This window comes from Ostrea edulis, chromosome 9, assembly GCF_947568905.1.
Source record: "Ostrea edulis chromosome 9, xbOstEdul1.1, whole genome shotgun sequence".
Classification (NCBI taxonomy): domain Eukaryota; kingdom Metazoa; phylum Mollusca; class Bivalvia; order Ostreida; family Ostreidae; genus Ostrea; species Ostrea edulis.
The window spans coordinates 71676500-71704418 of NC_079172.1; the positions used below are offsets into that span (position 1 = coordinate 71676500).

General features: G+C 37.4%; 1 protein-coding gene and 1 non-coding gene across 3 annotated transcripts; both read right to left on the reverse strand.

The window, feature by feature from the left end:
- Positions 1 to 342: 342 nt before the first annotated feature.
- On the reverse strand, positions 343 to 27453 carry LOC125658133 (uncharacterized). 2 transcript variants are annotated; one of them, XM_048889271.2, is made up of 15 exons: positions 27106 to 27453; positions 23960 to 24112; positions 22038 to 22253; positions 20985 to 21177; positions 16349 to 16453; positions 15038 to 15074; positions 7390 to 7665; positions 6723 to 7270; positions 6426 to 6639; positions 5955 to 6058; positions 4564 to 5856; positions 4424 to 4469; positions 4072 to 4346; positions 3921 to 3948; positions 343 to 3810 (listed from the first exon to the last, which is right to left on the reverse strand). In XM_048889271.2, the coding sequence occupies exons 1-15, from the start codon at positions 27315 to 27317 to the stop codon at positions 3536 to 3538; spliced, it is 3975 nt and encodes a 1324-aa protein (XP_048745228.2). In that variant the 5' UTR covers positions 27318 to 27453; the 3' UTR covers positions 343 to 3535. The 2 variants fall into 2 exon arrangements, with proteins under 2 accessions (XP_048745228.2, XP_056006520.1); XM_056150545.1 differs by lacking the exon at positions 27106 to 27453 and having other exon boundaries at positions 23964 to 24103.
- On the reverse strand, positions 14745 to 14817 carry Trnaa-cgc (transfer RNA alanine (anticodon CGC)). The gene has a single exon. It is a non-coding gene; the product is annotated as a tRNA-Ala (tRNA).
- Positions 27454 to 27919: the final 466 nt, after the last annotated feature.

A 27919-nucleotide genomic window follows, 5' to 3' on the forward strand; every position in this document is an offset into this window, starting at 1 on the left:
ATTGTTGCCTTAGAGACAAGGTTACCGGTTTATGGCGCCCTCTAGCGTCCCATGAAGAGACACTGTAATCTGTCCAATTGGTCTTTTCTTGAAGAACGTCTAGTTACCGTTCTTTGACCTGTACACCAATTATTAGACTGCTAGGATTTCGTAACTTCTGTTATTCAAACAACACATCTTACAGAATTGTGTCATGGTGCGATATTTCTCCTTTAATCTTCGCCATACCTGAAATCAGACAGGTATATTCCACATACAATAACTTCCAGGGGCAAAACTTTGCTGTATTATAACTTCTACGGAATCGTACTACAACTTCGAAACTATGCACATAGTAAAACAATAATTTTGTAACATTTATTCAAAGATGAGGATTTAAGAAATGCTACATAGAAGTAAATTAAACATAACCGATGTGTTCAATCAACATACATCAATATAATCTATTAAATGCATGAAATGATTCTCAACTGCAAAACTGTTGTACGTCACTAAATCCTGCAATGCATTCACTGTGTCCAATCCCTCATCTGTGGGGTTTTTGTCCAGTGTTCATTACCATGCACATTTGAGATAACGTAATGTCATCCAAATGATTTTAAAAATTCTAAAAACTCAATGTCATCGATCTCAACTAAGGATGTAGCAATTCTAACTTTTGACAACCTCAGATTTATGACGTCACATCGCGTGTAATTTTGCAATGATATATGAATTTCGTATGTATAGAATTTATTGTACCACAGGTATCTGAATTTAAATCAATAAATATACATAATTAAAAGAAAAGAAAAAAAATCAATCACTATATCAATATTTATAAATACACCAGATGTGCAACGACATTTTGCGCCCCGCAGTTCCCTCTCAGAAACAGTTTTAAATCTCTTTTTCAGTTTTACATGGTTGTGGAACACAAAAATGTCCTGCGTTTTCTTTTTTAAAAGCTACCTTCACTTTCATGCCTACTGCACGAGTTGAAACTGATGCATATGCATCTTGTAATACTATTTCAGATACCCCATCCATTATCATTTCATCTTAACAGAGATACTGGAAAACATTCAAGCCATTTTCACCATCATGATCATTATCTGCAACTGGTTTACAGACTGAGGTGATCTGGGAAACCATAGCCCAGGTCAACATTTGCTTCCATTTTGCTTGTCTACATGTAGCAGACGACAACAATCACACAAACACAAAAATACTTACATGTTTACCATGCTTATATAATAAATTTGATGAATGATACAGGGTAATAAAGGAAACATCTTATTTGTATTTTCCTATTGTATTGTGTTAGTGCAGATGTTTTGTTTTAGAAATACAGAAAAGTAGTTTGGCTGCTGGTTGTCAAGGGGTGCGTGTCCCCACACCAAACCAGGATGTACAAAAATAACCTGAGTTCCATAATTCAAATTAACCAGTCAGAGACAAGGATGCAATAATAATTAAATTATATATGTATATATAATACCATGCGTGTAGAACTATCATTCATATAACCTTCCTCAATAATACATTGGTATCTATCTTCAAAATGTATTTAAACAATAAAGAACAGTTTCTATAATACTTGAGCATATACGTGTAGAATATATAATGTAATTATAATGATAATTTATAGACACGATTAGTGCATTACACTTTTCTTTCTCGGGGTCTTCTATTTAAATTACATGTAATTCAAAATATTAGAAAACACATTGCACAAATCACTACTTTATCTATATATCTTCTACTTCAGGGAAAATCTAAGAATTGGATTGGACGAGAAGACGGGAGCATGAGTTCATATACCCTGCAAAATATAGATGGGATACAAAATGGCTTCGATAGATCTATATACATGTACTTAACCGCTTTGTAAAGTAAACTTTTTTTTAAAAATCCATCTTTTGGTTTTTATATTTTCAGATATAATTTGTAAAAGAACATATATTTATTTTTTTTTAAAAATGGCTCCGCTCGTGACGTAATAAATAATGACTCGGGAGAAAATAAGGGAATGCGTCTCCACATACCCTGCAACGAATCCATAAAAATAAAACTATACATATATATTCATACATCTACAAGTGATGTTATACAATAAATTGTGAATATGAAGAGGGAGATAAGAAATCAATACAAATACAACAAAACTATGCAGGGTACGCCAAAGGATAAAAACTGTTCCTAAAGGGAGATATATAAGGATCATCACGGCTACTTCTAATGAGTTTCTTTAAGCAGACAGTAATTAATAGTTGGCAAAATATATATACATTATATAAGCGATAGGAACAATTCTTAATCTTATACAAACCGAACTTATGTGAGAATGAGAATGAAGTGATTGATCAATTTGAACACCATACAGTTCTTCAACGTTACATGTGTAACTTCGTCACTATGAAGCATTTGTCCAGAGATCTGTATTTTTTAGACATGATTTTCTTTGTTGTGTCCATTTTGTTTTTTCACATTCAAGACATTTGGTTTTGTAAACCCGAATTTTCAATTTCACACAAATTGGAATACAACGCAATGTACATCACTGCCTTGATCGGCGTTCTCCTGCGTCTTGAACATAGCTTTAACATGTTTTAAGGGGAACGTACGTTTAAGGTGAGTTATTTGTTCAGAAAGGCGAGATAACGAACAGTGATCAATCTTATAACTCCTATAAGCAATACAAAATAGAGTTGGGCAAACACGGACCCCTGGATATACCAGAGGTGGGATCAGGTGCCTAGGAGGAGTTAGCATCCCCTGTCGACCGGTCACATCCGCAGTGAGCCATATATCTTGATCAGGTAAACGGAGTTATCCGTAGTCAAAATCAGTGTGCCAAGAACGGCCTAATGATCAGCAAGAAGCACGTCAGGCAGCATTTGATCCGATGATAGGTTGTATTGGCAAACTAGATCGTTATAACGAACATAGAATTATTCAGAAAGAATGTTTGCAGACACTTTTAGAAGATGGGGTTCAATAAGATATATACCAGCTGACTTTTGTACATGTATATCTAGTGCGTTCAACATGTCACTGACAATACTATCAGATTCGCAGATGCAAACAAATACTGAACATGTTTTCATTAAATTTTGAATTTGTGCACTGTTGTAATTTTTCTGGATCGAATCTTTGCCTTGGTACTTTAGACTACAAACTGCTAGATGATGTCGTAAAATGTCTATTAAATGCATTGGTATTATTTAGTATGTTGTCAGTAATTGCTTGGAATGTAATTCGTAGACTTGGTTGCTAAATAATTTAGATAGCAAAACATTTCTATATAATTTGAACTTCAATTTAAGATCTTTAGAAGCTCGATTTTGCATTGTTAATAAGAGGTGTCACTTTATTCCTTCAAATTCGGAAATTCTCAAAATCTTAACTGTCGTAGATGTGGAGTATCGTTCATTTCCTAGGTAAGCCATTTTGAATTTGTATACAGCATGAAATGGAAATCTGTACATATATTTTTAATTCATCTATTGTCATATGATTCGAACATCAATATAAGTCAATTGACATTCGAAGCTCAATAGATAAGCGTCAGCACATCACTGTAGTCAACGTCTACCGCGGCTAAAGCCTGAAGTAGATCTTGGTACGTTGGCCTTTCTACTTTTTGGCGCCATTTGATGATATACTCTCGGCTGCGGTCAATGGATGTTCGGAAATCCATCTGTATGCGTTCGGTTTCCTCGGGTGTTAACCCCAACTCAATGGCGAGCTGGTAGCTCTTTTTGCCCAGTCTGTTGCAAATGATGTCTATACCCCGTTTTGATACACGCTGATTGAGATACTTATTCTCTAAAAGATACAAGGGAGTATTTTTACAATTCATTTCATTATTGGGACACTTGCATCGTTTCCCGGTTCGTTCAAATTCTGAACAAAAGTATGACTCTAAATTGACTTACCCTCCCATTTAATTTCCACTGTGTCCAACTGAAAACAAAGGAACTTAAAGTTAGCATGTTTCTTGTTCACTCACTAGTATTCAAGCAAGTCGTTCTAATGTGTTGAAATAACGGCTTTATACTTTGTCTACCATTACTATTTAGTATTTACCATAGTCAAGCTTTCTCGATCAACATCCACATTTGCAAACACATCATATAGTGTCTTCAATTTTCTCTTCTCCTTCGGAGATTTGTCAAACCACGATCTTAACACATGAAAGCAGCGATCAGAAGCCAGGTGAGGAAAGTTTATTTTCGCTGTCTCCACAAAGTTGTTATCAAGGCCGAGGCTATAAGCTACTTGATCCCAGCAGCCAGAAATTCGTCTTGCCAGACGCCCCAGGGTTCTATATGACAATGGTTTCTCTAGCACAGATTCGGATCCTAAATTAAACACAGCTTTCTTTGTCAATTTCTCATTTTAAAATTATTAATGAATTGCTAAATATGTATATACTCACTCTTTAATGACATCGACAAGTTATCAGCTTTGTCAGCATCAACTACCTAAAATCCAGAAAAAAAAATTAAAACATATATTAGAAATACACTGGAATGGTCATAATATTTCACGAACGTTACTGAAAAGATTGAAACATACTTTCGGACAAGCCCAATAACTAAGAATGTCATCGGATTCAATGATGTGGACCTCGTCATCATGGTCGGCGCAAACTACACTTTCGTTTGATTCCAAGTCTTCCCACTGGTGTAGTCCTTTATAAGTCTTGTCAGGAGATGAGCAATAGCTGCACTGAACAACAATTCGGAAGGGAAAGTTTGCATTGCACTTTTTGCAATCCGCACACTTTTTTGTGAGTTTGTGGTCCGGACAGGCAGTACAGCTAGTATATATCTCTAGGATGATTGTCAAACTTTCCTCCAAAAACTTTTTGATGGTGTAGTGGATCGAAGACCCTTGTCTTGCGCCGCTAGGAAATGTTAATACCCTGGCCCGAATTAGAAATTCGTCGTGAGTAAGCAGTAAAAAGTTTAGTTTATCAAGTCGGAAGACCGCAGTGTCGGCGAACACCAGTGGAATGTCGTTCTGTTCTACAGCTGGGAATTTCGCCATGCATGCTGCCAACAAACGGTAAAACACGGCTGGTGGCATGAATTCGTCTTTGAAGTGGAACCCTAGGGCTGGCATGTTATTGGTAGACGTTAACCACTTGCCTCTAACATTAGATGAATCCGAATTCATCATGCATGGAACAAGAAATGTACACGTCTCTTGGACCGTCTCCCCGCCCTGTAGATAACGCCTAGGTCGTGAAATGATATCCATCCTTTCCAGAATCTTGATGATATGTTCTTTATTCTCTAAGTAGGAATTGTCTTCTTTTTCACTCCATAATGTTTCAATCATTTCATTGCTTAAATGTCCATTTTCCTTCATTTCGCGGAGGAGTGAGTCTGATTGAGATATTCCAAGGAATTTGTCAGATGTAATCAAGCATTTGAAGGCATCTACTAGCCATTGGGGATTTAAGATAATGATGTCATCTAAACCCTTTTCGTTGTAATACAATATGTTGCCAATAGCATGATGAAATTGCAAGAAGACTTTAATTTCTTTCTCATCCTTCAAGTGCAGAACACAAAATTTGTTCAACTTTTTCATCTCCGAGATGTTCAATACCTTCTTTCCCTCTCTTCGAAGATCCGTGATCTTTTGCTCCAGGTAGATCCAGCTGGTTGGAATTTGCTGGGAGAGAATGTTTTCTTTCTCGGCTATTTCTAGTATTTTGGATCGTATTTCGTCAAAAACCTCATCATCGGGGTCATTACAGTCCACACAGAACATTTCGGGAACCAAGTGAGGTGAAAGCATTTTCTTTTTCACCACCCTCTTTATGTCTCTGTGGTGTTCTTCCGTTTCTCTCTCAGCATTCTAAGTAAAATGATTGTTTACAGTCACACGAATTTACAAAATGTTTATATAAAAATCTAAAAGCAATTATATAGTGAGCACATATTTGGCGTATATACCTCTGTCTTATCCTTGTGTGTAGACACGACGAGAACCTTTGGGGAACCTCGTTGTGACTCTGAGCAATATGTATGGATCGTATTCAACCAAAATTTGAGAAAATCTGCAATGAAAGGAATAAAATTAATACAACATTCTCGGTATATCTATATTACATTTTATACTAGAACGAAGCCGTGTAGTGATTGAAAGTCCAGATTTTCGAATTAATAATATGCGATCAAACAGCTGAAAATGCTACACATAGCGACAATCTTCGATTTTCAATGGACTGTGATTTGAATGACAATTTTAAGTTCACACCAACTTAGAAAACATCAGTCCGGCATGATAAATATTTAAAGCATTTAATTTCAAATTTCTGTTTTGATGTTCACTGTCATTTACGGCTTTGGACTAGTGAAGATAAGTTATTATATGACTCGCTGTTGGTAATGAAACAGGAGACGCAAATCCTGTACACAACTCACCACCTACGGACTTTTGTGCAGAGTTACTTTGGCAGTCATCGTCATCAGTGATGATGTCAGTCATCGGCCGTGAGACGTCTGTCACCAACAGATAAACAGCTTTGGAAGACATAAACGCTTGGTGAGTGGTCTGAAATACCGTCTGTCCCGCAAAGTCCCAAAATGTAACACAACCCGTCTCGTTTTGAAGAAACTTCGAAGACATATGCAGTAGCTGTTATAAAAAGGGATATATTCATAAACAATCTTCAAGTTTGTATACAGACAAATGAAAGCAACTAAACAATTTGTACATACCTCCCCCAACTCCTCTTTTAGTGCTTGTTCTTTATCATCATTGGCAAAGTCAAAAGAATGCTGTCTCTCCACAGTGTCTTCATTGTCACCAGGTTCATAATCACTCCCTTTCATATCATCATAATCTGGAGATTTGGGATTTTCACTGGATGGGGAGAATTTACTTTTCAGGTCAAGGATAACTCTGGTAAAATTATTATTGTAAATATTTTCCTCGATTTCATCATCATCTTCACTCTCAGATGACATTCTCCGACTAGTAGACACTCGTGGATCTGGGTAAGCCTTTGGTGGGGCCTTTGGAGATGACACTTGTAATTTATCAGTCGGTCCTCTAGTTAACATGGATATCTTTGGGGGCCGTTTTGTGTAACTCTCTTGTTTTGAAATCGAGGGAATTTCAACATTCATTGCATAATGTGATGTATTCTCCTTTTCATCACAACGGAGTTGGGAAACCTCTCTTAATGACAGGTACGTCGGAACCCCTTGTGGAAATCTTTGTGTTAGATACCTTGCAATTCTTTCTCGTGTGTCGATTTCGTACTCTGAAAACAAACGATTTAACTAGCTTCCAAATTTTATTCAATACTATACAGCAAATTTTGTATTATGATACATTTTCAATGGAATGACGAAATCTAGTCCGCAATGAATATTTATTTACCCTGTTTCCCGTCATATTTTATCCACTTGTGGTCGTTGAGCTGAAAGCGGCCTTGTTTGGTGTAAATTTCCACTCCATCAGTACTTCGAACTTCGTTATATTTTTCTCTCAGCAGGCGTTTCGTAAGACTGGATTTTCCCGCCCCGTGATGACCAACAACCATTACCCGCACGTGATGGTAATTTTCGTGTCCCTCTTCCAGTGCCTCGCGAAATATCTTTATAGCCGATTCGTCCATCTTTTTTATGCTAGGTGGGAGATGGTGCTCTAAAACATCTGTTCGTAAAATAGCAATTAGTCATCTTTTTTAAATACATATTTACCTCGGTCTTCCAATTGGCGACACAACTTCATCTCTATTAAGAATTCTGTCATGCCAGATGATGGGCTAAATATGTAAAAACTTGATACATTGTCAGAATGGATTGAAAGTGTAAGAGGAATATTAAAATCCCGCATTAGACACATCAAAGCAAAAATACGTACCATTTATCCTTCTTTGTTTAGTAAATCAGTGATAAAAAGAATTAGATACGTTATATGAGGAATATGTTTTGATTCCAGCTGACAAAGCTTGTAACAACATTGTCTTTGTTTGTAAGGCTCATTATTACAACTGTATTTTAAACGAACTTGGCAATACCTCCATTTTTAGGTAATCGTACTTAAACTCCAACTGCCCTTTCAAAAGATGAAATTCTTCAAAACCATGCTTCAGTTTTAGACATGTTTAATATCTCAGTCAATTGGTCAGATGAATATGAGTTTCCATTAAATGTAAAAATAAGAATACTTTGTGAAGCAAACATTATTAAACTTTCACGTTTTTATATCGAAGATTATTTCCCTATTCACTATAGTTAATGTTGACAGATTAAGGTTATTGCTCTCATTTTAGATAACATTTAATTGCTATTAAGTATATTTTTCATCGCCAGAGAAGGATAGGTCACCTGTATAATATATTTTGATTACATATTCGTATATGAAATACCTATTTAGGGCTTTCCACCATTATGTACCTATTGTTATTCTGTGTATTATTTTCCTGCCGTCAAAAAAAGTTTTGTCTTAAGACCCATCGAAAGACATTATAGTTCATCTTATAGTTATTATTGAAAAAGCTTGTTAGCACTACTTCTTCTACACCGAAAGTCACAAGAACTTCGCTGATGAATTCATATTAAAACACTCTTGCGGCGAGAGACTAATCGTAGAGATCCAGGGACCCTTAAAGTCTCCAATATCATTATTTAAGCCTATAGCTTTTACATTAATATAGAGACACGGAACCACTTACATTAAGTTCCATAATTTTTAACCTTAAAATTAAGGTCAAGGTCAAAGTCATCATTAAAAATAATATTTTATTAATTTTCCAAGAATTCTAGAATATTTTCAAGTGCAACACATGTTATTTATCCACAAATAGACCTTTATATCCATTTCGACACATTGTGGTCGAGTGGTTAGAGCATCGCGCTCAAAATCGCACGGTCTCTCACCTCTGTCGGCGCCAGTTCGAATCCCGGTCGCGCCAGTAAGTGAGAAAAATTCCCAGTTTACTTTCGGAAGGTCGGTGGTCTCTTTCCAGGTACATTGTATCTGGGGTCTCTCTTCCACCAATAAAAACTGGGCGCTACCAGATAACTGAAAAATTGTTGAGTGTGAGGGAAAACATCAATCAATCAATCAATCGATACATTTATTTCCCCTTTGTGATGCTTTAAAATGTTTCAACATTATCATCTTTGATACTATTCAAGATAATTAGCAAGGGTTTCAGTTTTCGGTTTTAAATCAATGACCTAACAATGTCAAAGGTCAAGGTCATCCATAAATTTCAATGTGTTTTCAGTTTTTGATAGAAATTTTGCACGTAAAAGATAAAGCTTATGAAAACTGTCATCCTACATTATGAAATACTAATATATATCAGTCTGTTAGATTTTCTTGCATCACCTAAAATTAAACAAACGACAGGTGTAGTTACTCACGTCAGTTTCTGTCTTTATATATCTAACCTCAGCCTCAGCAACCCGATTATGTTCGGCAATCCTCGTTCCCATGTCCTTGTATACGACACAATGGCGGTTTATATGAAACCTTCATTGTAGGTATGCTCTCAAACAATATTCCCTTGTTTATTTTGCTGATTTTTTCTTCAGATCTTGGGGATTATAATAGTTATAGCGATAGGTGCTATTTAATGCATGATTGGATAGTTGAAAAAATACCGTCAGTTACAGCTTGAATTGCTTTAAGTTTTCACAATTCAAAAAACAAAAACGCAAAAGGAAGCAGAAAAAAGTACACATGGCATGCCTTAGAGAAATGCTGAACCTCATAAAACCCCACACTTTGGTTTCAGAATACAAGTGATTGTGGATGCTGGACTTCCGCCCACCCTGTGCGTTGTTTAACATGTTCAATGCCTTGGATATTTAGTGTATATTTCTCACCAAATATTCAACTTAAGAGGCATTGCTTTACCTCACTTGAGCTGTAAGAGCTCCCAGATCAGTTTTTCTGATCGTACATTCACAAGTTCAATCAAACATGGTACAAATCATCCTTGGGTAAAAATCTCGTGTGGATCCGGGTTAGAATAAGTCCCGGTATCCCTTGCTTGTCGTAAGAGGCGACTAAATGGGACAGTCCTTCGGATGAGATTACAATAACCGGGGCCCCGTGTCGGTGACCGCCCAGTATTCCGACGGTCCGATAGTCCGACGGTCCGGTAGTCCGACGGTCCGATAGTCCGACGGTCTGGTAGTCCGACACTCCGATAGTTCGACGGTCCGATAGTCCGACACTCCGATAGTCCGTTAATTTGTGGACACATATAAGAGATCGCTATGTAACAGCAGAAAACAGGATTAAGTGCCGTGTGCCAGAGCGATTTTTTACGTCACAATAGCAAAACGTCGCACTGTGGGAAAACTTTGAACGGGTTCAACCTACATCGGGTACCTGTAAAGTGCGAAACGAAACGAAACGAGATCTACCGAAACGTAACCCACCGAAACGAGACGAAACAGATTGTATAACCGAACTCTATCAATTATAATAATTAATAATGCTGTATAACCGAACTCTTTTAATTAAATAATTAACAATGCTGTGTAACCGAACTCTATTAATTATAATAATTAAAAATGGTATCTTAAGCCCCTATTAAAGTTACCACATATGAATAAAATTCGCCTTCCCATTGATGTAAGCTTTCGGCTTGACAGATACGAAGTTTTAAAAGTTGGAAGAGGGTGAGTAAGCACAAAGTTCATATCCGAAGTTGATTGAATACCATGTGCAATTAGTTTCGGATCCATAAATTTTAGAACAGAGGGTTAAAATTCGGCATAAATACACGTTTCAGTATGTTTTGCTCTAAAGACAAATCTATGTATACATGTGGATATTGTGTATTTGTATGTAGTATATCAAACGGTGGATTCTGAGTATGTCTTCCCGTTCTCTTTGTAATTTCTGCTTCCCTTGTCCATAAGCCTTTTGAGTTTACAAAATGCTGACCTCCTCCTGATATTATTGCATACAAAATTCTGTTTTCCGTCCCGTTTTCAATTCCCTGTCTTAGCAACACCACAAATGTATAGAGTTATATTTAGACTCACTACATATCAATAGTAATTTTTAATAGCACATGTACATATATATATCTTACCTAATTGCATTCATATAATATGGTATACTATGTAACTTTTTCCATTATTGAAAGTACTCGCACCTCAGCAGTTAGAGATAAAATAAAAGGTTAAGAGCTCTTCCTGCTTTCAACTTTCTCAGACATCAGTTTCTTAAAACAATGTATCTATGCCCAAAGGCGGATCCAACGCCAGCGACCCCACCCCTTGTTTAGTGTGTTTCGCCAGACCTCTGAGACTGTAACTCTCCGTTCTGAAATTTATGGATCTGAAACTAATTGCACATGGTATCTAATCAACTTCGGATATGTACATTTTGCTTACTTACCACCTCCCCCCCCCCCCTTTCCAGCTTTTAAAACTGCATATCAGTCAAGCTGAAAGCCTACATCAAAGGCGAGGCGAATTTTATTTATATGTGGTAATTTTCACAGGGGCCCAAGATAAAATTTCTAATAAAAGAGTTCGGTTATACAATTTGTTTCGTTTCGTTTCGGTATATTTCGTTTCGTTTCGCACTTTACAGGTACCCACCTACATCTACATGCATATAGTTCGGCATCGTCGGAAGCCCACGGTTGATTACGCTTCGTTTCTTTCTCCATCACCCGTGGGTTCATTCATTCATACTCGCTGTGTGTCTGTCTGTCTGTATGTATGTATGCTGAATTTAAGGAACATTTTCATCATATATATGCCGATATTTATAGGCTTGTAGGGAAGGCTGACAGTGGATACTCGTCAGGGACGTAGTAACAGAGAGTAGGGGGGCTGATCGCTTTCCCACATTTTAAAAAATTTCCCTTTCTTCTTTTTTACATGTTAAAACTCTTTTTGGTTCGGCTGCCCCCCCCCCCCCCAATCCTTTTTCGCTGGCCCCCAGCTTCCCCCTTTCAAAAACGAGGCCACACGCCTGCTCGGGTCCCCTTAACACTTTCAAAAGTAGGGAGTGGGGACAAGAGTATGTATGTGCCCCCTCCTTACACTTCTGGAACCCCAAACGAGATCCTTATCTTTATATCAAATGTTGTTTGATAACATCCTCCCCTTAATTCTAGTGCAATAAATTTCTGTTCTAAAATTGTTATTTGCTATAAAGAAAGTTTCTGTTCAAAAATTGTTATTTGTTATAAAGAAAGGTATACCATAAAATTGGTATAAAATTCGGATATACAGATTTGCGTTGAAAAACTTAGATAGGCTCTGATTGGCGCATAATTGCATTATTGTCGTCCCATACAAAAATTGATTTCCTTATTGATTGAATTATGGCCCGTTATACAGAAAATTTTCATTTAATAAACTTTTGCCCGGGGATGGGGGGGGGGGGGGGGGGGGGGGGGGGGGGGGGGGGCTTGAGGCCTACTTCAAACTTTTAAGACTTAGCAGGGTGTAGGGATTCCTGCCATTTTTAGCTTGTTATTTCAGGGGTTGGGGTGATTATGTAGGTTACCGTCGCCATCTTCATGACGTTTATATGGAAAATTGAATCCCATTTTAGCATGTGCCCCAATCTAAGTTTTGTACTCCCCTACCAACACTTTAATATGTTTGACTACGGCATTGGCGTTGCCTTATAGCTAATAACAAATTCGTCCGAACAAATTGCTAATTTTTCAGAACCAATTACTAATTTGTCCGAACAAATAGCTAATTCGTCCGAACAAATTACTAATTTGTCCAAACCAATTACTAATATGTCCGAACAAATAGCTAATTCGTCCCAACAAATTGCTAATTTGTCCGAACAATTTTCTATTTCGTCCGAACAAATAGCTAATTCGTCCTAACGAATAATATATTTATATATGGCCTTTCTACGCCGCCGTAAGTTCAAACTTGATTGATTTTGGTCAGAAATTGATTGTCTGATTTATAATCAGGCCGTGTCGATTTTGGCGGATTTTGGTAATTTCCATAAAATAATGCCTGACATGAATAAATTTTAACTCTCTTAATTAAAATTTTTGGTGATGGTCAACATGTCGGACTATCGGACCGTCGGAATATTGAACCGTCGGACTATCGGACTACCGGCCCGTCGGACTATCTGACCGTCGGACTATCGGACCGTCGGAATACTGGGCTTGAACCCCCCGTGTCACAGCAGGAGTGGCACGATAAAGATCCCTCCCTTCTTAGAGGTGTAAGCGCCGAGCATAGACCGAAGTTTGCAGCCCTTCACCGACAATGGTGACGTCTCCATATGAGTGAAAGATTCTCAAGAGGGACGTTAAAGAATATTTAATCAATCAATCCTTGGGCAAAGAGGAATCAAGTTTGCTTAAGTACAGGGCCATGCTTCCTTCAACGGAGTAGATAATCAAACAAACCTAAAAAAAAAAAAAAAAGAGGATGGGTAATTAAAAAAAAACATTCGGCCAGAAAAGTGAAAATTTACCAAAAAAGGTTCCTTGCTTAGAAAATTCAAGTTTGTTCAAATCATTGTCATTTGGATAGGGTAGGTCCTCAATAGGAAATTGATTGATTGTATATTGTTTAACGTCCCGGACTCTCGACAATATTTCACTCATATGGTGAACATTGCCGGTAAAGGGCTGCAAAATTTAGGTCTATGCTAGGCGCTTATGGCCTTTGAGCAGGGAGGGATCTTTATCGTGCCAAACCTGCTGTGACACGTGGCCTCGGTTTTTGCAGTCTCATCCGAAGGACCGCCCATCTAGTCGCCTCTTACGACAAGCAAGGGGGTACTGAGGACCTATTCTAACCCGGATCTCCACGGGAATCTGAATAGGGGTTGAAATTCTACATGCAGATATATGTACAATGGATATAGGAAAATAACAAGAACAGGATCATGATATCAGTGCAATATCTGTATCAATAAGGAAACAAAACAGTTCTGAAACTATTTGACCTACATGTACTTTTAGTCCTAAAGTAGGACACGGTGCACAAATAAGCTGAAATGCAAACTGAATATGTATATTTCTGATAGGAAGGTTGTGACTACATTTCAGAGAAAATCTGTTTTCACGAAAAAAAATGAATGTCTGAAAACTGTTAGACCAACTTTTAGCCTTAAAGTAGGTCATGGTGCGTTCACCAATCTAGCTGAAAGGCAAACTGAACTTGCATACCTTTGAGAGGTAGCTTGGGACTAAATTTCAGAGCAATGTCTGCTATTGTAATGAAAACAGTCCGATAAAACTGTTTGACCTACTTTTAGCCCTAAAGTAGGTCATAGAGCACAAATCCAGCTGAATTACAAACTCACTATTATGCTACCTAATGAAGAAATTGTGACCAAACTTCAACGCTATACATCCATCGATTACGGAAAAAAGTTTATAAAACATGGCCATGGACTGACACACGGACAGACTAATCCATCTGAAATGCGAACTTGTACTAAACAATTTTTTTCTGTGGTACAGAAAAAGGGCGTAAAAATGGATATGTTCAATGATTGATTCATTGTATCTTGCTTAACGTCTCACTCGAGAATTTTTCACTCAAACGGAGACGTCACCAACACCGGTGAAGGACTTCAAATTCAGGCCTATGCTCGCTTACGGCCATTAAGCATTGAGGGTTCTTTAGCGTGTCACACCTACTGTGACACGGGTCATCCGTTTTTAATGTCATCTCCGAGGACCCGTGACATTCACACCTGATGCCGAGCGTTTGGCGATGGAACTGTCACTACCTGTTTTAACGACTTAGGTGTGTCGCGGCCGGGATTCGAACCCCGGGCCTTCCGCATGCGGGGTGAACGCTCTAACCTCTAAGCCACCGCGGCGGTGATATGTTCAATGAAAATCAAGACATAGAATGCATAAACCAATACCATATTTTAACAATTGACGGCAAAATTAATATTTTCCTGTGATCTATAGAAAAGAGAGACGATTCCGTGATCTTTTTAACAATCAGTCACTTAGTGAGCTGCAGTATAGAAGAAGCAAGCCTAATTAGATTTTTGTATCATGGGGCATGTATATCAAATGTCCCGTACTGACCCGTATCCACGCCATGGACTCCTTCTCGATATGTCACCTGTAAATAAAACTGGTCTCATAGTTTACAGACGGAAAGGTGATATATGAACAAAATTATACTGCTTTTTTGGTTTGTTAACGGGATATGAGGGTCGCAAATGCATGACCCGCGTTAAATGGTTGTGCGAATTTTTCTGCAACGTTTGCGACCTTCATACCCCCATTGAACAAACCAATGAAAAACGTTTTTTCTCAATTTTTCTGTATTTTTTATAAATACTATCAAGTAAAATATCAGAATCAGTCCTAATTCTCGCCCTCTTTGTCGCATGTAAACTTGTTCATATTGTGTTACTACCATCCAAATACAGTACGTGATTTTCATGTAAGCTTTTCACAAATCATCCGTGAAGACAACGACGGTTCAATGACCTCACCCTTTGTCAGATCATCTTCTCTAGAACCAATGACAAGTTTAACTTAAACGATGCCCAGGTTGTGATGTCCCAAGGTTTGAGACGGGAATATACACGTATACAGGATATTCTAAATAGTTTGTCAAACTGATGCACGAACAAGCATCGGCACCCTCTGATAATCTTTGCTCCTATATGTAAAACATATACGGTACCAATTTTGATGCACCAGATGTGCATTTCGACAAACAATGTCTCTGTGTGTGATTGATCACTGTTCGTTATCTTCACCTTTATAGGAGTTATGAGATTGATCACTGTTCGTTATTTTCACCTTTATAGGAGTTATGAGATTGATCACTGTTCGTTATCTTCACCTTTATAGAAGTTATAAGATTGATCACTGTTCGTTATCTTCACCTTTATAGGAGTTATGAGATTGATCTCTGTTCGTTATCGTCACCTTTATAGGAGTTATGAGATTGATCACTGTTCGTTATCTTCACCTTTCATATTGTAGATACCATATCGTCCACTTCCAACAGTAGAGGTTTGTAAATGTAAACGAATTAGTTTAAAATTATTTTGTCTGTATTTCAGACTGCTCTAAAAGACTCCAGAAGCATATAATCTTAATTTGGTCCTTGACGTAAGACCACATAATGAGAGTCAGATTTAATTTGATATTGTGAAGAACAGTTTACAATTTTATTTTGTCTTAGCGTAAGACCACATAATAAGGGTCGGATTTAATTTTATATTGTTAAGAGAAGTGATTTTACCTTGTCTTAGCGTAAGACCACGTGAGTGTTGGATTAAATTTTATATTGTTAAGAGAAGTGATTTTACCTTGTCTTAGCGTAAGACCACGTGAGAGTCGGATTTGATTTTATATTGTTAAGAACGGTTATTTTACCTTCAGGTCCATCAAGTCTCCGCGGTGCCTGTACCTCTCTTCAATACTCTTAGCCAGAGCCTGGAGATTGGCTCCCTTGCATGTCAGGGCTTCAAACGTGTTATCCTACAATATATTGTGTCATAAATTATGTACTCAACTGTATGACAAACGGGGTGATTTCAGCTTCTCCATCGTCAACTTCCCATATTTATGTAACAATATTCCATTATCATCTGCATATGGTGTTTATATACAGTGAAACTTCGTAGAAAAAAACGGCCGTTTTAGAGGATTTAGCAATTATAGACGTTTTATTTCAATATTCACAAAGTAGGTACTGTTCACTTTGATCTGGTGATCTATGATCAATTATCGGTGGAGATTAAATTAGTCCGCTTGTACCTAAAGGTAATTATGAATTACAAGAAATACTCTCGCTGATATCATCTAATTTTAAACTGAAAATCTATAACAGGATACATAAAGAAAACACGGAGGCCTATTATTGGAATTCCTCTTACCTATAAAAACTCTGTTTACATTCATCGCTTATGTCATTAAAAAATTTGTTTTGATGTTTTTTAAAAAGTACAGTAATAAATATGAAATTGTAATTTGAATATTTCTTTGGAATTTTAAGCCTATGGAAACCAAGAAACTTAATCTATCTTTTAATAATTACGTTTGTTAACAAATGTACTTTAAAAAGTGGCCGATGTCTGGTTTTCAGGGGTGACTGGTTTTGCAAGACTTTCTTTGTAAGGAAATGATAAGATGTCTGCCGGGACTTTGAAAATCGGCCGATATTCAGGGACAACCGGTTTTCTGAGGGGCCCGTTTGGAGAAGTTTCACTGTATCTCAATTGCTTCGATATGCAAGAGCTTGTTCTGGGTATAGTCAGTTTTTAAATCGAGGTAAGCTACTGACAAACAAGTTGATGGTACAGGGGTTTCAACAGTCTCGATTGAAGTCAGCATTTCGCAAATTCCATGGTCGTTATAACGATCTAGTTCGTCAATACAACCTATCATTGGGTCAAATGCTGTCTGACGTGTTTCATACCGATTGTTACGCTGTTCTTGGCACACTGATTTTGACTGCGGATAACTCCGTTTACCTGATCAGAATATAGGGCTCACGGGGGTTTGACCAGTCAACAGGGGATGATTACTCCTCCTAGGCACCTGATCCCACCTCTGGTGTGTCCAGGGGTCCGTGTTTGCCTAACTCTCTATTTTGTATTGCTTGTAGGAGTTATGAGATTGATCACTGTTCGTTATCTTCACCTTTATAGGAGTTATGAGATTGATCACTGTTCGTTATCTTCACCTTTATAGGAGTTATGAGATTGATCACTGTTCGTTATCTTCACCTTTATAGGAGTTATGAGATTGATCACTGTTCGTTATCTTCACCTCACATAGTAGTTCATATTGTCCCCAAAATGTTACAATTTTGACTCCAGATAGGAAACACTCCTCTCAGTTTCAACTGAATTTTAACATGTGTCAGAGAGTATTCCCTATCTCGGGTTGCTATGTTGTACAAGTATTTCTCGACAAAACAAGTCACTGAGTAAATTACTAAATATAAGAAATAAATGCCTAGACCAAGATATACCATATGAATGTAATCAACTATGGATGCACAAAAATGATTAATCATTTATTTTTCGTTCCCTTTATTTATTATTCATTCAAACAAACAAATTAACCAAACCAAACCCGGATTTTGCGTCAGGTCTTGGAGTTCATTAAATCCAAGATTTGCGATATCCTAGATTATAACAGAACGTGAAAAAACCCAAGATGTACTGTGAGCAATGCTCACTAAGAATACCCCCCGCTTACCCCTATCTCCCAAAGGGTGTTGTTAATAGGTATAAATTACCTCTTTCCTGAGTGTCAAAATATGGTATGCGTTTGTAGAAGAAAATGCAGATATAGTCAGAACACAAATCTATGGCATAAACCTATAATTTTGACCTTGAGATCAAAAGTCAAGGTCATAAAAGGTCATGAATGTACATGACACCTAGTCTCATGATGATACACCCATGTCTTATGGTATGACTATAATAATAATAATAATACCATATTTATATAGCACCCTTTTCATACACTATGTACGCTCAAAGGTGCTTTACAATAACTATGTCAAAACCCTATAATCAATTTTGACCTTGAGGTTAAAGTTCAAGGTCATATTGAGGTCATGAAGGTACTCGACACATCGCTTCATTGTGATACACTCATGTTTCAAATATGGTATGCCTATGTCAAAGAACAAAGAAGTTATGGCCCGGACACGTATCCATTGTAAAAAAAAAAACAACCTTTAATTCTGATTTTGAGGTCAAGGGTCAAGGTCATATAGAGGTCACGAAGGTATTCGACACATAGTCTCATGGTGATCTACCTGTGTGCCAAATATGGTATGCCTAAGTCAAAGAACAAAGAAGTTATGGCCCGGACACGAATCTGCACAGACAGACGGACGGACGGACAGACATACAGACAGACAGAATGATTCCTATATACCCCCAGAACTCGTTCGGGGGTATAAAAAAACATGCATCCAATATTATTTATGTGTCTCTTCCTCAGGGACGTTAATGAATTACCAATAATGTGCGCATACCGGTCGCAGTAGCTGATTAGTAGAGCATTTGTTTTGTAACCTGAAGCCGTGAGTTCCGAGTCCCATGACCGCGTTCAAACTTCCGCCAGAGGTCGTTTGCACACAAACCAACTTTACAAACTCCCCGTCGAGGCCTCATTACGTCACCTACGAATAGACCTCTCCTTTGTGACGCAGCACAATATACAGATTTGTATATTGTGAGTCCGCGATTATCACGCAGGCAAATAACACTAAAGAAGTAGTTCACAGTTAAAAGTTTGAATATATTGATATTAAGAGCATTAATATAAAAGTATGGATTTTATTTTAAACATAACATGATCAAAAGATCATTAAAAACTAGGGAGACTCTGTTCAAATTATTGTGTAAAGTAATGAACTTGATGTTTACGTTCTTGTTTTGAACGTTGTTTACGTTTGACGTTAGGTTTTTTTGTCATTCTACAGTGACGTCACAGTATACGCGGTCTAAGAAATCGCTATCCCATAATGCCCAAGTGGAAGAGTTTGGTTTGTGAACAAACGAACTCTGGTGGAAGTTTGACCAACTTTAATGTTGTATTGAACTTTTTTTCTCTATGTAGTCCAATTTTGTACCTTGCAAATTCCATTCCTATAAGATAATCTATCCTCTTTATAAGCGGAAACCTCTGATAATAAGTGTGCACTAATTGCGCTATGTGATTAGGCCGCGCTGTAATCGCGGACTACATTATTCCAAAACGGCATGTGGTATGTGGTATATGGCAGCGGACGCAGAGGACTATGGGTATTATGGGCCGCGTGAAATGGCCAGTTGTATACTGAAGAAAATTTATCTCTTAATTTTTAAAGTACGTATCAGGTTCGATATTTTACCACTAGTCCTACATGTAGTTTAATACGTACTCTTCTCTGCTTGCACTTGGGGTATGGATCATGCCCCCCCCCCTCCCCCCCCCCCCCCCCCCCCCCCACACACACACAACCTTATATTTTTCTGATATTGGATCTTTTTATTTATGACTTGTAGATATACATGTAAAGTAAAGATCGTCTAACAATGTAATTTTTGTCTCTGTTTCTAATTAAGTAAATTAAGCTCGATTGAGTGTTTATAACCACAGCAAAATTTTACTGGAAAATCTTGACGTGCGGAATACAACTGCCCCACTCCATCATACTTAATAGTGATTGTTCCTTCACCAAAAGCCCGTCATTTAGAAGTGATAATCGCGGGGGTTTCGGTTATGACTTTAAAAAATGAGGGCTCCGTGTCGCGGCAGGCGTTGGCACGTTAAAGATCCCTCACTGCTACGGCCCTGGGTCTAACTTTGTGGAACTGAACCTAAAGATTGTGACGGTCCTCTCTCACTCGAAAAATAAATTCTACATCCAACAAAACATTAACTTTTCTCTATTTATTCAAGTATTTCTGTTTTAAGTAAAAATTTAAAGGTACTACTATTTCTCCTTCCGCAGGTATTAAAGCATAACTGGAATTGAACATAAATGTATTTCATAGCATACAAAAGGTTCAATTAAAATCAAGTTCACAATATTCGGAAAGGCTCATTTGAATAACAAGTTTCTAAAGGTTTGTTTGTTGTGTATATTATTAATTCTTACACGGATATGGTCCCGTGGAGACCCGGGTAAGAATAGGTCCTCAGTACTTGTACCTTGCTTGTCGTAAGAGGCGACTAAATGGGGCGGTCCTTCGTTTGACACTGCAAAAATCGAGGTTCCGTGTCACAGCAGGTGTGGCACGATATAAGCGCCTAGCATAAGCCTCAATTTTGCAGCCCGTCACCGACAATGGTGACGTTTCCATATGAGTGAAATATTCTCGGAATAAACAATCAATCTTACACGCATATATAAAAGTCACCATTGTCGGTGAAGGGCTTCAAAATTTAGCGTCTGTGCCCTTTTCGTGCCACACCTGCTGTGGGCACACAAGCAAGGGCCACTGAGAACCTACTCTGATCAAGCTCCTTATCAATGATTAGTTTACTATGAATTTCTAACCGTGAAATTGATTAGCCTATGGTCAAATTTGTGTGATTCATCCGATTTCTTCACAAACATGCTAGATACGATCAGTCTTCCGGGGTCCGAATAACTATCCCTAATCAGGAAGGGGCTGTTCAGTTTTGATTTCTGGAAGCTCTCTCGTAGCACTCCCTCGGCCTCATTTCGTCCTAACAAACCGTGGTAACACCTGCGGATCAAAATTGTTAACTGAAATCTAATTCAACAAAACTGTTAACTGAAATCTAATTCAACAAAACTGTTAACTGAAATCTAATTATCTGAAATCTAATTCAATCCTTAGAATAACAAAACATTTCATATTTTTGTTAGATTTAGATCTCATTACTTAAATATTTCATTAAGTGGACAGTTTCTTTCGTAATAGGCACCCCTCGTAAAAAAAATAATAATCCATATCTACATGTACGTCTTGTGATCAGACCTTTCCTTTTATATTAAGAGTTTTAATTCCATGATCTTGATCTGAAATTTGGAATTAAAAGAGCATTGGTCAGTGTTTCACAAGCACATCTTAGTTTTTGTTAATCAGACCACCTTTAAATTGGAACCTTACTTGTTATCTGTTATTAATTCTACATATAATGAACAGTAATAAACTAATACATCTTTAAGTGTTGAACCAATCCATCAGAATCAATCTGAGTTGTTATACCGGAACCAAGTATACTAAAACAACATAATGTTAGTGAATTTGGCATGTCTCTGAAGTGGTATTAACCACATCTGTCAAGCTATCCCACTTAATTAACAATATCTGACCCGGCTATATTCTGTCCAGAACAGATTGAGCACACTGCATGTCCTTGCTTAAACAGATTCCGGTTACAAGTGTTTAAAGTTTGTGATTGGAATTACCTCTGCAGCCATTGCCAGTGAGTGGTACTGTCAGTTTCATTCAAACTACGATCTACTTTCTAGATACGAATGGGTTTAGATCGAATGTCTTGAAAATTCTTCGAACAAAAATAACATGGACCGGTCCGGAGAGAACATACTGTATATACGATGTTTAGATAGGTTCCTTACCAGTCCTTGTATTTATGGGGCCATTGTATGGGGTACATCAGGTGAGAGAGTGCGGTCTCTTTGGTATAGATGGACGTGATACCGTCTTTTCCCACCGCTGCCAGGCGATACTGTTCTACTAGATCGAGAAGGTTGCTAGCTTTTGCGCTTCGGACCGAATAAACCCCTTCCTCCTCTTTGTACCGAACGCGGTATTGGTATATCATCATTCTCCACCTGCATATCATAAATCAAGATAAGATCTTAACTGTTCATGGAACTTTTTTGTATATATTCATTTGTATTCTTTCCCTCCTCATGTCAGCATTTCGCAAATCCTATAGTCGTTATACATGTAACGTTTTAATTTGAATATACATCTTGTTATTAGGTCGAATGCTGTCTGACGTGTTCCATAACCAATTATGCAAGACCGTTCTTTATACATTCTAATTTTGACTTCGGATTACTCCGTTTACTTGATCACAATATAGGGTTCACGACGTGTAAGACCGGTCGTCAGAGGATGTTTACTTCTCTGTCCATGGTCTCGTGTTTCCCAGCTCTTGATTTGGTAATCTTTATGATAATCTTTATAGAAATCATGAGATTGATTACACTCCGGTATCTACGTTTTTTCATTTGAATACAGCGATAAAAGCAAAGTGTTCACATTTCTTGAAAGGTTAAGATAACGAACAGTGATCAATTTCATAACTCCTATAAGCAATACAACATTTAGAGTTGGGGAAACACTGACCCCTGGACACACCAGAGGTGGGATCAGGTGCCTAAGAGGAGTAAGCATTCTCTGCCGACCGGTCACTCCAGCCGTGAGCCCAATATCTTGACCAGGTAAACGGCGGAATCCGTAGTCAAAATCAGTGTGCTAAGAACGGCCTAACATTCGGTACGCAACACGTCACACAGCATTTGGCTCTATGATAGGTTGTATTGGCAAACTAGATCGTTATAACGGCCATATAAAATGCTGACTTTAAACTGAACTATTGAAACCCTTGCTCCAGCAACTTGTTTGTCAGTAGCCTGCCTCGATTTAATAACTGATCATACGCAGAACAAGCTCTTGCGTATCGAAACAGTTTAGATATATGCAAACCATAGGCAGGTGATAATGGTACATATGTACATAAATATGGGAAGTTAATCATCCCGTTTGTCATAAAGTTGAGTTGTTTGTTTGCCGTTAATATCTATTTTCAATAAGATATCTAAATATGAAGCATAAGTGGACGACTCTGGTGTCTTTTATTTCGAGTTCACAGGGATATATCGAATATGAATAAAAATTATTGTTCATAGATAAAACGTCGTTGATATTCCTAAATGTCCAATTGAAGGCCACAGCAAGAGATTTTTTCTTCTCACGTAGAAGTTTTAAAAAAAAATTCTGCTTCATAAGAATATTAAAAAACCAGGTCAAGTAACAAATGAGCAGAATTTGTGCCCATGGGAATTTCAACAGACTGTTGAAAGACCTGGTCACCAAAGACTACGAAAATCTTGTCAATGAGAAACTCCAGTATATTCTTAATTTCAAATTCAGAGTACCTTTGAAAATACGTGAAGGTATGACTTGCAACGTCATGCGAGACATATTTTCATGAAGCGGTAACGCGCTTCAAGAGGTATGTCGTCGTGACGCGCTTCATGAAAAGTACACATGTACCGGCGTGACACTCGGGTATTTTCAAAAATGAAATTTATTTCTTAAATTAATATTGATCTTTGTAAATAAACTTCAGATAGGAAGGGTATAGATTATGGTTATGAATGGGATTAAGGCTTGATTATGCCAGATAAATGTATGGATATTTCTAATACAATTTTCAATTTAGTCCGCCTATGATTCTTTTAAATGATTATTATTGTAACAAGTTGTATACATTCATAGCTCGGCTCAATGTATTGGAATCCCATACTTGCAGGAAATGACGTATTTGATGTCATCTCTGTGTTTCCCGTACGGATGAACCAAGAAAAGTGCCTGCTGGTCCATCGGGTCATAAGGATACTCCTCTAGGAACGTCTTGGCGGATTCCTCCGTTTGGTCAGGGTGGTACCAATCATAGATACTGATAAAAAATCAAACAAAAGTGGGAGGAGAGAAAAGTAATCACAAACGATCAATGGATAGGAAGAAAAAAGTACAAAGGTGTGCCGAGATTTATTCCATACACCCAGAGGTGTTTATTACATACATCCACAGGTGTTTTATTACATACACCCAGAGGTGTTTTATTACATACACCCAGAGGTGTTTCATTACATACACCCAGAGGTGTTTCATTACATACACCCAGAAGTGTCTTTATTCCATACACCCAGAGGTGTTTTTATTCCATACACCCGCAGGTGTTTTATTACATACACCCAGAGGAGTTTTTAAGTCATCAAAAGAAAATAACTTTCCGTGTAGAAACGGATGGCATTGTGAAGTTACTTTATTAATTTACATATACACCAGGATTTAAAAGGGTGTACGGAAATTTACATCCAGGTTGTTAACCAATCAGTATTTGTCTTGCAAGCAACATAATGAAAGAAGAAAATGACGTGCAGGTTTGTTTGACCAAAAATGATTTTTAAGCACATCCATTTTATTAATATATACATGCAACGCATTTATTGCTATAAATGTTCAGTATCCTCTTAGAAGACAACGACAAACTTCAAAATCAATGGAGTTGTGTGCTATATGTCGTTTCCCAGGCGGAAGTACAGACTTCATAAGTCTTTATATTAAGATGTTTTTAAACTGGTTTGCTGACAGCTGTGTGTAATATTTTAAATGTTCTAAAACAGGTACTCATGTTATAAAAAAAAGTATAAAAGAGAGCACATACGTGAAATAAAACACGAATGAAATAATAATTTTTAAAAATCTACATGGTGGCTGGAGCACGTCTAGCGGAAATATTGAAAACCAGGAAATAAATGTCAGGGCGATATCCTATAAATACACAGGCAGAGATTTCTCGTTCCGAAAACACCTTTTAAACACGCATTAGTGCATTTATCTAATGTATCTGACTAAAATTATTGAAACTGACCAAAAGAAATATGCAGGGTGTTCTCGATGTTCATCCTTATACTAGTATATACATCATTAGTGATGTGAAATCAGCAATCACTGCTGTAAACTGCTTAACATCCTGTCACGTGATGGAAAAGAGAAGCTGTTTGAGAGACATTTCTCTCTTACCGAGAGTGCGCTACTTGATATCGCTTCCCTTTTACAAAGACACATCATATTTAATCAATCATCTCAATGGGAAACATCCCCCAGTCTCATGATATGTAAAATTCTTCATTTCCTTTAGCGCCATTTCTGTTTGTACCGAAAGTACAAAATACAAAGTGTTACACAACACGGAGAATTTCTGATTGATTAATCCCAAAGGAACAGTATATGAATGCTAGATTATTAATAGAAAAAGAATTAATTCAGATACAATTGGTTATTATTATTTTCGTTTGATCGTTTAACGAAACGTTCTCAAATATGAGACCTGGCCTGCTTGGAGGTATCCGGGATTGAAAAGAAATGGAAAAATTCATCAATGTTCTACATGTTCAACCTTTTCTTTTACATTTCCTTCATTTGAGCTTAAAATAACTATATATCTACCCAAATCAATGGACAAGTTTACGTCAAATGATAATGACTACATCGATAAACGTACACTTGTACCTATAGTTATAAAACTATGGTAGTGTAGAAGGGTTCAAAGTAACATTTTATTAAGAAATATATTTTATATATGACGTCAATGAATATTCGAATGCGAGTAGAATAGTAGGCGCGACTATTTATGTTTGGTATTAGTTTCAGCCATAACTGACAACACCGTGTTTTATCCAAAGACCGTGGGTCTCTAAACCAGTACTTTACTAAATCAACATCTAGCATCCTGTCAGTGTCAACATCTAGTATCCTGTCAGTATCAACATCTAGTATCCTGTCAGTATCAACATCTAGTATCCTGTCAGTGTCAACATCTAGTATCCTGTCAGTGTCAACATCTAGTATCCTGTCAGTGTCAACATCTAGTATCCTGTCAGTGTCAACACCTAGTATCCTGTCAGTGTCAACATCTAGTATCCTGTCAGTGTCAACATCTAGTATCCTGTCAGTGTCAACATCTAGTATCCTGTCAGTGTCAACATCTAGTATCCTGTCAGTATCAACATCTAGTATCCTGTCAGTGTCAACATCTAGTATCCTGTCAGTATCAACACCTAGTATCCTGTCAGTGTCAACATCTAGTATCCTGTCAGTGTCAACATCTAGTATCCTGTCAGTGTCAACATCTAGTATCCTGTCAGTATCAACACCTAGTATCCTGTCAGTGTCAATCAAACCGATCAGACCCTGTTACGTGTATATTTACTGGATTCCAAACATGTAATGTTAGTTAAAAGTTAGAATGTCCAATCGATACAACCTCAAGGGAATGTAGGGTTAAACGATTTTCAAAGTAGAGGACCGGGCCATCTTCAAGTTAAACTTTAAAGCATGCGTCACAGCCTACAAAAGACTGAGAAATCGAGATGACTGCGTTCAGGACGGAGAAACGTCACACATGTTGTATTCGCCTTTCATTGTTTATTCCGCTCGTTATTGATATTCACAACGTAAATTTTGTTGGTTCACTTGAGGAAGGAAGATCTTAAGAAATGTTTATTTTCCATAGCTTTCTGTGTAAAAATGGCGTTTCGGGGGGTAAATTTGCTGTTTTACATTATTTGTTAGTGAAAACCAAAATAGAAGAGGTAATTATCTAATCCCAAAATCTTTTACTTCTTGGAAATCACTCAAAATGTTGGCGGATTTAAAGTGTAATTCTCGGTATTTCTTCCCAAATCGTTTATTACAGAAGAAGGACTTTTATATTAAATGTATAACAAAAAAGTTTAAGAAATTCACAATCTTCGCAAAGGTACATGTATATCTTTGTAGCTTGATGAAATAAATTGTTGGTATTACAATTTATGTAGAAAAGTCGACACATAGTCTGAACCTTTGCAACTTCTATTAGTTAACTTGTTTCATTCCAAACCCTACCTGTGTATTTCTCTATACTTCTTTCCCGCCATTGTGTCTGAGGTAGGTCTCTTTTGACCTTTCTGTATCACATATGCAGGGTCCTTTTGACTCTTGGGTATCTGTGTGTACAGGTTCGCCATTTTGTCTGAGGTAGGTCTCTTTTGACCTTTCTGTATCACAGATGCAGGGTCCTTTTGACTCTTGAGTAGCTGCGTGTACAGGTTCGCCATTTTGTGCGATATGTCACTACATCATCCTTTAACCATATAGTTTACAAACATTTGATAGATAATGAATAAAATCCCCGGACATGAGCACTTAAGCGGCATCAAAAATCGTATGTTGTTAAAATTTAGAATAAGGAAGTTTGACTCATAAGCGTATATTCCTTCAAGGAAAATAAGTGCAGTATTTTCATTTTGTATATGTATTCCATGTAGTTCATGTTCACCATAAAAATTGATATTCAAGTTTAATGCGCTACCATGGTGCGAGAGAGGGAAGGAAAAATGTTAAATGAATTACCTAACCCTATATTGGTAGAGGTATTCTAATATTTATTTATAATATTTATTTAGATATATGCTACTCTCTAATTGTTCATTTTATAACAGTATACAGTTACTGACTGGATTCTCGTACGACAGCTGGGTTGTTGTTGTTTTTTTATACCTAAGAACGGATATGTTGCTCAAAGTCGTAGGCTTCACGATTGCGGGATCTCATACATATAGTTCCATTATCAGGGCTATCCTTATCACTATATATAACATGATCAATTGTACGGTGGATTGATTGTAAATTGTTTAACGTCCCACTAGAGAATCTTCCA

Coding starts and splice junctions, on each gene's coding strand:
- LOC125658133 (XM_048889271.2), bottom strand. CDS start 27,317: ATGGCGAACCTGTACACGCAGCTACTCAAGAGTCAAAAGGACCCTGCA. Junction 7,271..7,389: donor AAAATATGACGGGAAACAGG/GTAAATAAATAT, acceptor GTTTGTTTTCAG/AGTACGAAATCGACACACGA. Junction 4,347..4,423: donor CTTGTCGATGTCATTAAAGA/GTGAGTATATAC, acceptor TGTTTAATTTAG/GATCCGAATCTGTGCTAGAG.